Consider the following 16,314-nt stretch of genomic DNA (forward strand, 5'->3'; position numbering starts at 1 on the left):
ATCTAATAATAAAATAGTTAATTTACTTTTAAGACTATAATACATTTGATATTTTATCAATGCAAATGCAGTAAGACAGTGATATTTAAAGGCCAAATTCAGTATACACCTTATTGATGATGCATACTTAGTACAAGCAAGCAGATGAACCCAGAATATAAACGCACTGCGCAAAGTTTAATATTAAATATTTTCCCATAGAAAACCATTATAAAGAAAACACTTAACCATTTAGTACATTGCGTTCATATTCCGGGCTCATTTGCTTGCCTGTGTAGAGCATGCATCATCATTAAGGTGTGTACTGAATTTGATCTTTTAGTATCACTGTTTTAAAGGCACTTTAAGTGTTTTCCCATTAAACGTTTAAGAATGTACCGCTGTTTTTAGTGATTTAAATATTGTGGCGGTGCTTCATATCGATTGCTAATGGCCAAAACTTGCATTTTGTTCACATATCTTTGTTTTATACTTTTTAGAGGTGATCTAAATATTTTTGGATTGGAACAGATAGAAAATTGACAGGCTTGTGCTGCAGTTCTATGGCTGTTTTGTCCGCCAGGTCTTCAAATTTTTTACATAAAACAGAAACAGACAGCCTACTGTATTGACGGCATGTGGTCCATATGTGTCCTCAGCTCCCAGAACTTGAATGTTGACTTCAGCATAGTCCTCCCAACCCAGCTGTTTGAAAATGTGCTGGGTCCTACAGATATTTCATGGTGCATTTTCAAAAGAAAACACTTAACCATTTAGTGCTTTGCATTCATATTCCAGCTCATCTGCTTCCCTGTTTAAAGCACGCATCATCAATAAGGTGTGTACTGAATTTGATCTTTTAAGATCACCGTTTTAACATTAAACTTCCACTTTCACATTCAATTTTAGAATGTCCCGCTGTTTTTAGTGATTGAAATATTGCGGCGGGTGCTTTATATGAATTGCTAATGCCCAAAACATGCATTTTGTTTACATGTCTTTGTTTTATTCTTTTGAGAGGTGATTAAGTATTTTTGGATTAGAACAGACAGAAAATTGACAGGCTTGTGCTGCAGTTCTATGAATGTTTTGTCCGCCAGGTCTTTGAGCAAGTCACTTTGACTATGAACTCACCAGTATTTAATTCCATACCATTACCATTAAATGAATCATACCATGATATGAAATTTAGGTCATACCACCCACTTAATGGACAGCAAATTTATTCAGAGTGACTTGATTAATTTATAACTCCATCTTTATAAATAAACTCCTATTTTTTTGTTCTTAATGAAAACAGAGCGTCTCTATGTGTTTTAGAGCAGATAAAATATTTATGAATTCTTTCTACCTGTTTCTGGGCTCCTGCCTGAAAGAGACTAGAGCAACAAACGCTGTACTGAACTGTACTGAATGCAGTACAGGGCAGGGCCTGTCTGACATTTGGAGATGTTTCCCTTAACAGTAGTAGTAAAGTAATGCAATTTTACCCCAGTGCCAGTTGCCTTTCTTGAAGCCCTGGGGATTCACCTCACTCCTGTTTTTAACAGTACTGTCCCCTTAGAGAGAGAGAAGGAAGTTAAACACCACCACCATCAGCCTGGCCAAAAGCTTGGCTGCACCACACTGGCCCTGGCATGACAGCCATCACACACACACACGATCTGGAACGCTGGAGTCTACCTCTGAATCATTGGAGTTCTGAGACTGAGTCTGCACTTTTAGTTCCAATTTTGATACATGAAGAACTTCCCAAAAATGGGTGTGATGTAGGGTGCAGTTCGGGTTGGTGTTCAGCCTGGCTGTGGCACACAGATCCACGAACGTGAACAAAACATGGAATAGCACACTATGTATGAATGAGGGGAGGGGAGGACAGAGGGTGTGATCTGTGATGTCATTATACGCGAGACTGTGTTGTGGGCTGCAGGAGCTGATATGTCAGAACAGAGTCCTCAAGGGATATTTTCAAAGAAAAGAAAACAGGAACAGAGAAAGACAGCGTACCCATGAGTGTTAGTGTTAGGGACATAGCCAAAAGATGTGGTACAGGGTTAAAATGACAAACACAATGGCAGCTCCTTGTGAGTGTGACCACAACCCCACATGGCATCATAACCAGGTCAGTTTTATCAAATAACACTTTCAAAACATCTCAGGCTTTTGTATGTATAACATATATACAAACATGCTTTTAAAACCACTTTACTACACAACATCATTCCAAAAAAGGTGAATTGCGACACATTGTCATGTTTAAGACAAGGTAAAAGGAGAGTAAGACTTACTGCAGGTGCCCCCACTGAACATGGGCAGAGTCTGGAAAACCATTTTATGGAAGAGGAGAGCAATGGGTTTATATTCCAGCTTGTTCTTCAGCAGGTAGCTGTAGTAATACACATACCTGCACTGGCTGGGAATGGTGACCCCCTGAAAAAGAAAAATGGCTTAGTAACTTACAGGGAAGAATGTTTTAGTGTTCCATTAAAACTTGGGGATGTAAAATAGTTGTGATACCTCTTCTTCAGTGCAACAGCAGTTCCAAATCATAAATAGAATGCAGAACCAAATGGTCATACCTTTTTATCCCTGGTCCTGACTTCCCCATAAAAGTCCAGTGCCTCTTGTGCCTCTAAGAACTTCCTGCGATGCAACAGGTAGGCGCATATCATGACCCCCGTGCGACCTTTGCCTGCCTTGCAGTGGATGGCCGCCACGTGGTTCTCGTCTTCAGACAGCCACTGGTCAAGATCCTCGCAGAAGGGCTTTATTAATTCCAACTGTGGCGGGTTATGGTCCTCGAAGGGATATTGAGCCACTAAGGACAAACAGATTTAAGATTCAGTACTCAGGGGATTTTAGAATCACCTTTATAGTCCTTCAGAATAGGACAGAGAATTAGAACATCATGCTCAAGAATACACGGTATTGATATAATGAAATATTGATAACATGTTAACACTACACATATGATAATTATGGTAAATAATCTGGTTGACACTCAAAGTAGGTGGCAATACTGGACCTTAATGCAAGTTGCCACCTGTCATGAAACGGAAAAAAGACAACGATACAGCATGTAGCTACTTTTGACACACAAAGACATGTCGGAAGAGATGACAGATGAAGGTAAGACACTCTGCCGGCATCTGAAAAAATTTTGCTTGCCAGTGTGGGAGTTTTTTTGAATTGCATCAAAAAAACAAGATGTTAGACAACGTGTTCTAAAGGAAGTGTTGATCAATTATTTTGAATGCTTTTTGTAGCCGCTTCACTCATACTTTTAGGGCGATCCCCAAAAAAAAAGTAAAATGTAAAAATGTTAAATATTTCAATACATATCAAAATAATACCATTATTGTGACTTCTTTTGGCCATAACAATCATATAAATGAAAATCTGATATTGCTACTAAAATTACTGTAACTAAAATAAGTAACTAAAGTAACTAAAACAGACATCAAAACAGTTGCTTTTTGTGTTTTTATTAAACAGCAGAAAATTCACATTTAAAAAATAAAAAAAACTTTTTTTAACAGTTTCAGGTTAGGAAAAACTTGACACCAAGAGTTGCTTCCTCGTCACTGCATGTGATTAGCACAAAACTCATCACTAGAAGCTAAAGCTGCACAACAACTTCCCATCAATAATCATCAGTAACAAACCATTTCATCAAACAACTGAAGCAGACACTCAAATATCAGTTATATATGATCAGTTATATATAATGTGTGCTAAAAACTGCGGATTTAAGAACAAAGCAAATGTTAAAATGTGCCACCCCTCAACTCTTTCTAAAATCCTGTATCATAGTCTGAATCTAAAATCTTATATATATATATTTTTTTTTTTTATCTGTGCTTTATCATACATTAGCCAATTTTTGGTCAACTCTGACCACCCAAAATCTGTAGACTGGCAAAGACTTTCCGTAACTAGTGTCGACTCCTACAGACTACAAATCTGGGCAAAAGTTGGGTAAATCAAACTGAATCGCTTCAAGTCGGCTGAAAGTAAAGAGCTTGTCTTTCATTCAGGTGTAATTAAAGAGACACTGTGGTAAAGAACTTATGTCATCACTACTTTTCAGACAAAAAACAAAAACCCTAAAAGCTCCAGATTAACAATTAAAATGTAATATTGGAAAATGAAAGTAAAAGTACTCACCCCTACAATTGAATTTGGATGCATCGTAGTGTCGTTCAGCACATCTGGAAGGAAAAGCACAGCTCTGATCACCCAATATTCTTACAATAATCACTTATATTGTGATAAGTATATAACAAAATACTTACAGATTATAAATTTTATAATGATTTTTGTGCTTCGAATCTAGGAATCTGGAAAGAAAACAACACCATATGAGAAAACCTGAAATCACAGTATTTTCTTTTGGAGACTGTGGTTGACAATGTCTAACTTAAGAAAACACTTTATCGTCAAAATATACAGTGGGATGAACTAGAAGGGAAAAAAAAGAGCTAGAGATTTTGCGCTTTTCCAACTGGACTTACCGAACCACATCATCTATATTGTTTCTGTAAACTCCCTCCAACCGTTCTGCAGGGAATCCCATGGCAATGATATTTGGGTAGATGTCTGATATGCTTGTTAAGGAAAATGAGGTGACTGTACAACACTTCACAAGACTTAAGTTAAGATTATACTCACAAGTGACAAGAACAAAAACAAGATGAACATCAAAAAGACGTCAAGACATATATGCAGCAACATAAACAAGGAACTACGGCTGGGCGATATGGCCTAACAAAAAGTCCGATTTACGATTTAAATCGATTTTTTCCCCCCTACTTAAAATCAATCTGCAGATGACAAAGAAATTGTTCAAAACAAGTTTTAACTTTATTTTGTTTTGATTTTCCCTTCTGGGATTTGATCTGGATTTCCCCCTTGGGGTTAAAGTGCAAACAGAAACAGGTTAGGAAAAACTTGACACCAAGAGTTGCTTCCTCGTCACTGCATGTGATTAGCACAAAACTCATCACTAGAAGCTAAAGCTGCACAACAACTTCCCATCAATAATCATCAGTAACAAACCATTTCATCAAACAACTGAAGCAGACACTCAAATATCAGTTATATATGATCAGTTATATATAATGTGTGCTAAAAACTGCGGATTTAAGAACAAAGCAAATGTTAAAATGTGCCACCCCTCAACTCTTTCTAAAATCCTGTATCATAGTCTGAATCTAAAATCTTATATATATATATTTTTTTTTTTTATCTGTGCTTTATCATACATTAGCCAATTTTTGGTCAACTCTGACCACCCAAAATCTGTAGACTGGCAAAGACTTTCCGTAACTAGTGTCGACTCCTACAGACTACAAATCTGGGCAAAAGTTGGGTAAATCAAACTGAATCGCTTCAAGTCGGCTGAAAGTAAAGAGCTTGTCTTTCATTCAGGTGTAATTAAAGAGACACTGTGGTAAAGAACTTATGTCATCACTACTTTTCAGACAAAAAACAAAAACCCTAAAAGCTCCAGATTAACAATTAAAATGTAATATTGGAAAATGAAAGTAAAAGTACTCACCCCTACAATTGAATTTGGATGCATCGTAGTGTCGTTCAGCACATCTGGAAGGAAAAGCACAGCTCTGATCACCCAATATTCTTACAATAATCACTTATATTGTGATAAGTATATAACAAAATACTTACAGATTATAAATTTTATAATGATTTTTGTGCTTCGAATCTAGGAATCTGGAAAGAAAACAACACCATATGAGAAAACCTGAAATCACAGTATTTTCTTTTGGAGACTGTGGTTGACAATGTCTAACTTAAGAAAACACTTTATCGTCAAAATATACAGTGGGATGAACTAGAAGGGAAAAAAAAGAGCTAGAGATTTTGCGCTTTTCCAACTGGACTTACCGAACCACATCATCTATATTGTTTCTGTAAACTCCCTCCAACCGTTCTGCAGGGAATCCCATGGCAATGATATTTGGGTAGATGTCTGATATGCTTGTTAAGGAAAATGAGGTGACTGTACAACACTTCACAAGACTTAAGTTAAGATTATACTCACAAGTGACAAGAACAAAAACAAGATGAACATCAAAAAGACGTCAAGACATATATGCAGCAACATAAACAAGGAACTACGGCTGGGCGATATGGCCTAACAAAAAGTCCGATTTACGATTTAAATCGATTTTTTCCCCCCTACTTAAAATCAATCTGCAGATGACAAAGAAATTGTTCAAAACAAGTTTTAACTTTATTTTGTTTTGATTTTCCCTTCTGGGATTTGATCTGGATTTCCCCCTTGGGGTTAAAGTGCAAACAGAAACAACAAGCCAAAAAGACAAGATGGCAGGCCCTGCCATTGTAAACAGTGAAAATGCAACATAACATAAAATGTAACATAACATTCTTATCATACCGGATACAGTTTGTAAATGTTTGTAAGACTGTAAGTCAGTGGTCTTCACTATTTTTTTATGAGAGCCGCACTGATAGCGCAAAGTCAATCAGAAAGCCACTTTTACCGCGAAGTATCAAGTTACATCTAGTCATAAATAGCATGTCTTTTTATCAATCTGTCATCCCTGATATGCAATGCAATGCAAAAGGGGCCATCATTCTTTATCATTTACCAGTCAAATTTGTATTGGAGAAAAAAAAGCAGGATTACCTTAATGCTGGAAAGACCTTAAGTTATTTTTTATACTAGCCCATCATGTATCTAACCATCCAAGAGCAAATTCAGAGTTAAGAGATTAAAACTGGCAACTCTGCAGTGAGTTAGTGTCATGGAAATATAGACTAGAAAAGATATTTACACTTGCTCTGTCCAACGTCCATTTTGTAATGCCGCTGTTTTATGAATTTTTTTTTAAATATAAATTGTTATTGGTAATAGAGCAGACACTGTCTGACTGTGTCTACACACTGGACGCGGCGACAGTTGTCTTGTTGACACTACAGTTAGCGCAAAGTCAATCAGAAAGCCACTTTTACCGCGAAGTATCAAGTTACATCTAGTCATAAATAGCATGTCTTTTTATCAATCTGTCATCCCTGATATGCAATGCAATGCAAAAGGGGCCATCATTCTTTATCATTTACCAGTCAAATTTGTATTGGAGAAAAAAAAGCAGGATTACCTTAATGCTGGAAAGACCTTAAGTTATTTTTTATACTAGCCCATCATGTATCTAACCATCCAAGAGCAAATTCAGAGTTAAGAGATTAAAACTGGCAACTCTGCAGTGAGTTAGTGTCATGGAAATATAGACTAGAAAAGATATTTACACTTGCTCTGTCCAACGTCCATTTTGTAATGCCGCTGTTTTATGAATTTTTTTTTAAATATAAATTGTTATTGGTAATAGAGCAGACACTGTCTGACTGTGTCTACACACTGGACGCGGCGACAGTTGTCTTGTTGACACTACAGTTGCAAATCATCTGAACGTAGTGTCAGTACAGTTCGTCATAAATAGAACGAGGCAGATGGGAATCGGGTCACGTCGCATCGCGCCAACATCACTGGGTTCTATTATCTTTTGTCGGATCGCGCCACTCTGTAGACATGGTGTGAGTTTTTTTAATGGGTTATGTTATAGCCCTGCTTGTTTTTAATGTTTTTATGAAATATCTGTATTGACTGCATGATCATATCATCGTATTATTTACTGCCATGTGAGCCACAATGTAAAGCTTGGCGAGCTGCGCAATAAGTAACACTGCTGTAAGTTGGTTTTTGGCGGGTGTACTTGTGCTGCCGTGATTTTGTTCATTTCGTAGGGCGCAAAATCTCTCTCACTCGGCAGCATGCCTTTGTTTGAGGTTCTGCAGTAAATTGGTCATACTGCTACCTTTGCTAGCAACAGACTTCAAACACACTTTGCAGCGGGGTGTTGTTTGTTCTGCGTCTGACGCCGCAAAACCGAACCAATTCCAAATTACGGATGACATTGTGCCTTTCTTGGGAACGAGTTCTTCCCTGCTCGCTGCCATGTTGTTTGAGTATCTCTATGGCAAACGCTCGGGGGGACGGCTGAGCCTATTCGGAACCACATGAGCCCAGAGGGGAGCGTCGGCGGATGTTAAAGAGAAAACCGATTTTCATTCAAACAAATCGATGTAAACTACACATTCGAGTTAATCAATAAAATCGATTTATCGCCCAGACCTAAAAGGAATGGTATTGGATGTTTGGACAGAGATTCCCCTGAATATGTCATTACAGGCCAGGAAAAAAAATGCTGTAATAATCCAGTCAGTCTGGAGTTCAGATGACTTGTAGCTTAACCAAGATTTTAAAATCAGCAAGCAGAAAACCAAGGCAAAACTTGTGATACAGATGCTCAGCTGTCTGTAAAGTGTAAATGTCACACTCTCACCATCATCATTAAGCATTGACCTTTAAGCAACGTGTCAGACCGTAGGCACAGGAGTGTCTGCACTTTCTACCTACGCAAAACAGATCAAACAGCTTCACAACTCTCAGCTACACCAACCAGGTGTCAAAGGTCACCAAGCAGCTAGAGCACTCAAATGCAGCTCACATGTAATCATGCAGCTTTCTGACACGGAGAGACAATGCAGTCTCCTCACAGAGCCTCATTCTCATCCACACGTTAATTTCTACTGTATGCTCTTGCTCCCATGATGTGTGCAGACTCTGGGGGATGTTCACACCTCGACCACAACACGGTGGAGAAAGAGGGAGAGAAGCAGGACTTCTCTGCTCTGTTCGTTTCCTGTCATACACTGTCAGAATAGAAAGCCAGAAGCTTTTAATTGGATGAGTCACGCTTATTTTTAGCCCAATTTCTTTAAAACAGTTAGCGACTCATGGATCATAACTACACTAGCTGGTGTTCAAAACCAATATACCCTGGACAAACCACAATGGACTGGAAAAAAAAGCAAAAAGTGGGTGATTTTGCACTGTATTGTACCTAGAAAAGAAATTGTCATGTTTTTAAGGTTAGCACAACTCAAAACAAGATGGATGAGGAACAAAGCGTTTACAAGGATTCTCAAAGCACAGTGGGACAATTTAAGCCCCTCCGACAACAAAATCAATAATCAAACTTCTTGCAAACAACCTGATTGTCTAATCGGTAACTGCAATACTGCAAGACAACTGCAAACGGTATTGTGCATCCCTACACCATCATAGTAACAATCACCACAAGGTCGCATGTGTTTTGGCAATGCCATTCATTGTCTTATGCACATTTTATGTAAGTAAACATGGAACTTCAATGTGAATAAAATATACAATCAATCAAGGCATGTGTAAGTGTACCACAGACAGTAGAACAAGGTATCTGCATTGCATCTTTCTCCTTCATCATCTGCTAAGCAGTATCTCAATGTCAGGCAAACAATGTAGCACACACATAGTCACACCGACAGAGCCAGCGGTTTTAACATGTAAACCATTTCCACCCAGAATGCTAAAACACCCTCCACCCTTCTGAACACAGCTGCATGAAAGCATACTGAAATGACACTTAAACCACTCACACATAGACAAAAAAAATCTCAGAAATCAAGCAAAGGCGAAAGAAAGAATCTTTCAATGTTATAGAGCAACAGAGAACACCCTCAGTTAAATAAATCTCTAATGAAGAGACTGAGGCATTAAAAATCTGCAGCTCTGACAGCTTGTATGACATTTGACCTTTCCCAGCATGCTCAGTACGCCAGTGGTGTAGCTTTGCAAAACCAGAGGTGAGATTTACTGCAGCGAGGGGAAAAGGCAATGGTGGACACTGGACAACCATGACCATTACAGCTTTTAACAATGACCAGCTGGAGTTTTTGATTATTTAGAAAATCCCCAGAAGTTAGGATTTACCAACCTCACTTACGAATCTGATAGATTACTCTTATACTTGACATCTCATCCCATTTAAAAATGCTTATCTAAGAAAACAGCAGGCCATTTACTGTCAAACACCTGACCTGCCACACTTCCTCAAAACTACGAGGCTTAGCAGCAGTAAAGTCAAACAGCTTGCTGGTGCAAAAACTGCACGAATCACATCTGCTTCTTTCTCTGAATCGTGAGTTAAAAAGACCTCACACCTTACCTGCATTCCCTTGCGCTAACGGTGTTTGCACACAAGGGCCAAATTGTTAGGACAAAAGGCCGTCTGATATTGGCCAGATGAAAATGAGGAAGAGGTCTAAATGCTGAGAGCAAATGAAGACCTAACATAATTCCTTCAACAGCCATGATGAGTTCACAATCAAAAGGGAATTTCCACCAAACTTCTGTATTTCTGTGCACATAATTGCATATTAACAATAAAATATTCCTTTTGTTTTATGGATTATAATTATACATCAACAACCAGGCCAAGCTGATTAATCAGCTGACATTTGGGGAGTTAGTTCAGTTTTGTCAGATCCTAATTTAACTGACAGCTTTGTCAACTGATATTAAATAATTTCTGTTTTCAAAGTTTTAATCAATTTTGTGTAAAATTAGTTCATGGGCATCTCATTGATATATATCAGCCACTAAACAACGTGCTTTCAAGAGTTTTTCAATGCCCGATATCGGTCAACCACTCACTATTACCGATACAATAAACAAAATGTTTATCTTTCGGACATCAGAATAATTACTATAATTTATCATTTGCCCACAGCATATGGACTTGATGGCAAAGCAGGTTACATGCTGACCTGGACACATGACTGAGTAATTACCTTTTTGATAGGCTAAAGACGTTCAATATTTTCTTGTAACGTGGACGGAGTTGGACATTCGATGAAGTCACATGAAGACTTCTCTTCACAAGTGTGTTCGGAAATCAACCGATTCAAAGATTTCTAAGAATAGCAAGGTTAGAACACACTCAACACTGCATTATCCATTAAGTCCACTGAATAGACCTCTCATGTCTTCACATGATCAATGGTACTGTCATTGGCTAGTAGAAGAAATCACGGATTTGTCAATACACACTGATTTGTTCAATCTCTTCAGCAAACTGTTGTCATTGTTGTGCTAAGCACCTATAGAAGCTGTCAAACAGCAAAACACACTGATGTTCAACAAAATGACAGGGCATCCCAAACTGTATGTAAAACTGCCAGCCTGGAAAGAGCGTCAGTCATTACAGCCATGTAGCTGTCAAACCAGATATCTGCATCTTACAAGAGAGGTTTGAAAAAATATGTTTCGTTATTAAGACAGTAAGAGCGTCATGACTAAGCATTTTAAAAAGGGTTTGCCTAACATATACAAAGACATTAAAATGAGGAAGCCATGTAGGGAAAGCATACCCATCATTCTCATAAAGCCTTATCGTTTACAAAATATGACAAGCATATATAACAAAAAGCGTAAAGAAAAATAAAACAAAGTAGCTTAGACAGTAAATAGCAGTAAGTTAAGGATACACGTTAAGTCCAAATCGAACCCATCTTCTTGGTAGCGCCTCTTATTCCGACTGACTATTTCTTTAATTTTTGCAGTCATTGCCATGACAGCAGTTCAAAACACCTCAGTTTTATTCCGGTTTATTGTTAGAAAGGGGATTAACGTTATGTTTCCTCTCTCACACTTGAGTGTGTGTGTGTGTGTGAGTGCGTGAGTGCGTGCGCGGACTGGCTTGGTGGGTCTCGCGCAGCGGGCCGGATTACAGCTTTTTGCAGACGGGCCTCTATCCGCTCCGGCGCAGCAGGCCCGACTCTATCTGTCCCGATCGCTCAGTCCTCCGAGCTGGTGAAAAGGTCCTCCGATCCCGCGGCCCGGTCAAACCGGAATGCATCCGGTACAGTAACAACAACAGTAAGGCAGAAGTCTGTGTATCCGGCGCGCGCGCCGTGATCAGGTCCAGAGAGAGGAGCGAATCCTCTCCATCTCCGCGCGAAGAAGAAAACACACAGGCGAGCCTTTCCCGACTAGCATCGCTCGCTAGCCACCACAGCTAAACCGCCCCCCTCCTCCTCAAAACCCTCCTAACGAATGATCATCGTCGTCGCTGGATGGCCAAGTTGGTTCCGTGAAAAATGACAACTGACAGTCTCCACCTGAACTGTGTTAGATATGCGACGGTAGCCGCTGGAGAAGCGTGAAGATGTGCGGTCTATCGGCAGGACTCATTTCTCCTCAGAGCGCTCCGCTCTCAAACTGCCATCATGGCTTCCCACGGAGGAAAAAAGAACGTAAATCCGGCACGTTTACCCAGAGAGAAAAACATATCTTTCCGCCACGAGCAGAAATAGTGCGTGGACGCGTGCCGTTTAGTGTTCGAAATAAGCGATACGAGCAGTCACTTTAAAAAATATCAGCTGAAATTTTTTTTTACATCTACAACACGCTGTGTAGAAGGGAAACGGGGTGACTTTCAAAGCGCAATGGTGATAAAGCGACATTCGAGTTGAAGGGCGGAAGGATATGAAAGTGAGGATGTACGCGGTGCTTCTCCCTGTCAGAGCGGTCACGTGCGCGCACGGTGTCAGTACATTGTTTCGTCCCGTGCAGAGCGCTGGTCTCACCCCCACATTCAGCCAATAGAGTGAGTAACCTATATTTTCGTAGATTATTTTACAGCGGAGTCTGTGGGCCTCGAGGGCCCTTGATAGTGCACCGGGGGTCCACGGAGAAGATATATGAAACTATATATATATGAAAGAAAAATTTAATTTTCTTGCATTCTCATTGCATTTATAACTGTTAACTAATTTCCAACTTTAAAACTAATGCAGTGGTTCTCGACCGTTTTGGCCCCATTGTCGACAATAGGGCACCCTCTTATTGAGGATAATAATTTTTGGAAAAAAACAATTTCTACCCGATATAATATTTTAGAGCTGTGGTGTAAAAATAAATATTCATTATAAAATGACCATGTCGTTTTAAGATTTTATTTACACGTGTTTCCGGGTCTAGACGTCACACTTGGAAAATTAACTAATTCATTGACTTGGATGAAAACCACTGAAGTAATTATCTGTTAAGAAATCATTGATGTATTGTATTATTGTTCAGCAAATAGTTATGTAAATATTATAAGTTATTATTAAGTTTTTTATATTGGGGGCCTCTTAGTTGACTGAGAGTCTGCAATGCATGATGTGTCTGTATCTATAAGATGTTTTTAGTGTGTTAGAGTTAGGCCTGCTTACAACAAAAAACATTAAACATCTTCAGCAGCATTTTGAGAAATATGAGCACATAGTGTCAGGTCATTTAAGAGCTGGTTAAAGCATCGACACTGTAATAATTGACCTTGAGCCACCTGTTGTACACTACACTACAGTATTACTTGATGTTTAATTAATTATCAGCACTTATTCATTCATTCTCCTTTCACATGTATTATGAAAAAAGCGAAGCAAAGTCTGAGCACCTTGAAGAATTAAGGGAATTTAAAAAGTAATTTGACACGTAAAATGAAATGAATCAGGGTTTTGGCCACATGTGTTAGTATTGAGGGTTATGTATAGTGCATACCTAAATGTTGTTAAAATTCAGTTTTAGCGCATATTTACAGTAGCTTAATTATAATTAAAAGGAAATTATAAAAATTATTTTGAATTTAAATGAAACTGAAATAAAATAAAACAAATATAAATATTAAATGAAAAACTTTAAATAAAAATAAAAAATGTTGCCCTGGCATTGAACTGAAGTTTAAGTTGAAACAATTGTTAGAAAAATTACTAAATAAATAAATAAAAACTTTAATAAAAATAAATTAAACCTAAATAGTAATATAAAAAAAAAATCTATAAAAATGAAAGCTATTTAAAAATATTAATAAATATGATAAAAGTATAAATAACACTCAAATAACACTGATATAAAAATGTGCCTGTTTCAACATGAAATAAGTGATATACAATTGCATGGGGTCTTTAAACCCATTCAGCATCCTTTATTAAGTTTCATAACCTTGTTCCTAGAACACTTCTTGCAGTCTCCCTAATCAAAAACACCCGATTCAACTTGTTAGTACTCCAAGACTTAAAATGAGTAAGGGAGACATCCAAAAAGTGTTATGGGGCGTGGTGGCACTAGATTTAAGGAAATGGGTGAGTGTGTCCTGTCCTTAACCCAAAGTAGGTCTCCGTGCCTCTGGCTGCTTATTCCCTGGGAAAATCCATGCCACACATCCTGTGCATACTCACTGTAACCTTTTCAGAATTGCACAGCACTGCACCTGCAGTTTGCAGATTTAAATAGGGTAACCTAGAACATATTGAATCTAATGCTCTCATCCGCACTAAGTCTAATTGGGAATCTCCTAAATCCATTTGGGAATGGGTCTAGCGGAGCACACTCACAGCCCTGCTCCCTAAATCCATCCATCCGTCATTTTAGGATTTATTCACCCATAACAGATTTTGAGACTGTTCTAGGGCGTATTATGCCTGCATTCAGCCCATGACCTCATATAAACCAATTATGAATTGCTTTTTGCATCATTCGGGAATGAAAAGTTCCACAAAATAGTTTGCTTATGTAGTGTAACTGTTAGCTGAAGTTATATTTCAGGACTCAATGCTAAGGATTTTTTTCTACCCGGTCGGGCCAGTAATTAAAATTTTTTACTTGCCCTGCCAATATTTTCACTGGCCCTGCCACAAAAAAAAAAGTTGCTATTATCATTGTTTTTTTACCTATGTTATCTTTTATTCTAATTCATAAGCTTATTTGACACCAAAAGTTTAAATACCAATTACATTTTACAATTCTCTATTCCAATTTCAATACCACAGCAAAAGTTATAGCCTAACAAGTATAGAGTTCAAACATTATTAAAGACAAGTGAAGAGTAAGTGAATAAGAACAAATGAACAAATTACAAGCAATAGCACAACTGAATATATAGAACAAAGATACAAATGAAATGACGCTTTAGGAAAAACAGCCGACGGCCTGAATGAGACACAGACTCAATCTCTGACAGCACGTGCCACGTGGCGTTTATGGAACAGCAGCGATACAGCATTTCCTTGGTTACCGCGAGATACATTCATATAAACTCCCAATTCAATATTTAGGATTTTCTTTCAATATTTTGTGCATTATGAACAGTGTACAAGTTATCATTGTTTTTTTTACCTATGTTATCTTTTATTCTAATTCATAAGCTTATTTGACACCAAAAGTTTAAATACCAATTACATTTTACAATTCTCTATTCCAATTTCAATACCACAGCAAAAGTTATAGCCTAACAAGTATAAAGTTCAAACATTATTAAAGACAAGTGAAGAGTAAGTGAATAAGAACAAATGAACAAATTACAAGCAATAGCACAACTGAATATATAGAACAAAGATACAAATGAAATGACGCTTTAGGAAAAACAGCCGACGGCCTGAATGAGACACAGACTCAATCTCTGACAGCACGTGCCACGTGGCGTTTATGGAACAGCAGCGATACAGCATTTCCTTGGTTACCGCGAGATACATTCATATAAACTCCCAATTCAATATTTAGGATTTTCTTTCAATATTTTGTGCATTATGAACAGTGTACAATACCCCCTCATAGTTTTTCCTATGGTGCTATGTGGGTTCTGTACACTAGTGACCACAAGATGGCAGTAGAGAGTCAATATTTATGTGGATGTGCACAGCATAACTCATTTACTCCATCCATCTGTTAAATGTAACTTTTGCCCTTGTTTCAGAGAACAGAAAGCAAGCTGTACATACAGTCATGCACTGTGAACATCTAAAATCAGCCACATGATCACAATTATGTTATCACAGTGAAAAGCTTTAATTAAAAGAGATAAGATATACAGAATAGCCAAATTACATTATATTGCATTCGCTGTTAAATCTTTAATAAAACAGTGTTATTCATTATTGTCTTTGAATGAATAAAAAAAAATGGTAAACAAAACTATTATGGTTACAGGGTGAAATCTAACTGCATTTGTGGCTGCATGAACACTGGTTGATATATATGTCAACTAAAAATTTGGGGTCAGTAAGATTTTTTAAAAGAAAATAATATATTTAGCAAGATACATTAATCGAAACTAACAGAAAAGAAATGTATATTGTTACAGAAAATTTCATCAAAGAATATTGTAAAATTATCACAGTTTACACAAAAATATTAATCAGTACAACTGTTTTCAGCATTTATCATAATAAGAAATGTTTCTTGAGCACCAAATCAGCATATTACAATGATTTCTTATGGATCACGTGAGACTGAAGACTAATGCGATGGCTACTGAAAATTCAGCTTTGCCATCACAGGAATAAATTACATTTACGTGTAAAAATCTTATCGACCCCAAACTTTTTAACAGTACAGTACTTGCTTCATTTAGATTACAATTGATGTAC

General features: G+C 37.7%; 1 protein-coding gene across 5 annotated transcripts in view; it reads right to left on the bottom strand.

Annotated features, from left to right (window-relative positions):
• LOC107553508 (phosphatidylinositol 3,4,5-trisphosphate 3-phosphatase and dual-specificity protein phosphatase PTEN-like) overlaps positions 1–12,198 on the bottom strand; it is a 24,250-nt gene extending 12,052 nt beyond the window's left edge. Inside the window, exons 1-7 of one of the 5 annotated variants that reach the window (XM_016235760.1) lie at positions 11,392–12,198; positions 5,887–5,971; positions 5,668–5,712; positions 4,147–4,190; positions 2,559–2,797; positions 2,268–2,409; positions 1,470–1,538 (exon numbers count right to left, since the gene is read on the bottom strand). In XM_016235760.1, coding sequence (XP_016091246.1) covers positions 1,470–1,538; positions 2,268–2,409; positions 2,559–2,797; positions 4,147–4,190; positions 5,668–5,712; positions 5,887–5,971; positions 11,392–11,476 — 709 coding nt within the window. In that variant the 5' untranslated portion in view covers positions 11,477–12,198. Of the gene's footprint in view, positions 1–1,469; positions 1,539–2,267; positions 2,410–2,558; positions 2,798–4,146; positions 4,191–4,274; positions 4,320–4,493; positions 4,899–5,539; positions 5,584–5,667; positions 5,713–5,886; positions 5,972–11,391 lie in introns of those variants that run through there. The other 4 variants (XM_016235771.1, XM_016235785.1, XM_016235778.1 and 1 more) reach the window with 4 other exon arrangements.
• Between the last annotated feature and the right edge of the window lie 4,116 nt (positions 12,199–16,314).

The sequence above is a fragment of the Sinocyclocheilus grahami genome, unplaced genomic scaffold (genome assembly GCF_001515645.1).
Source record: "Sinocyclocheilus grahami isolate Dianchi unplaced genomic scaffold, SAMN03320097.WGS_v1.1 scaffold18.1, whole genome shotgun sequence".
In the NCBI taxonomy this organism is placed as follows: Eukaryota; Metazoa; Chordata; class Actinopteri; order Cypriniformes; family Cyprinidae; genus Sinocyclocheilus; species Sinocyclocheilus grahami.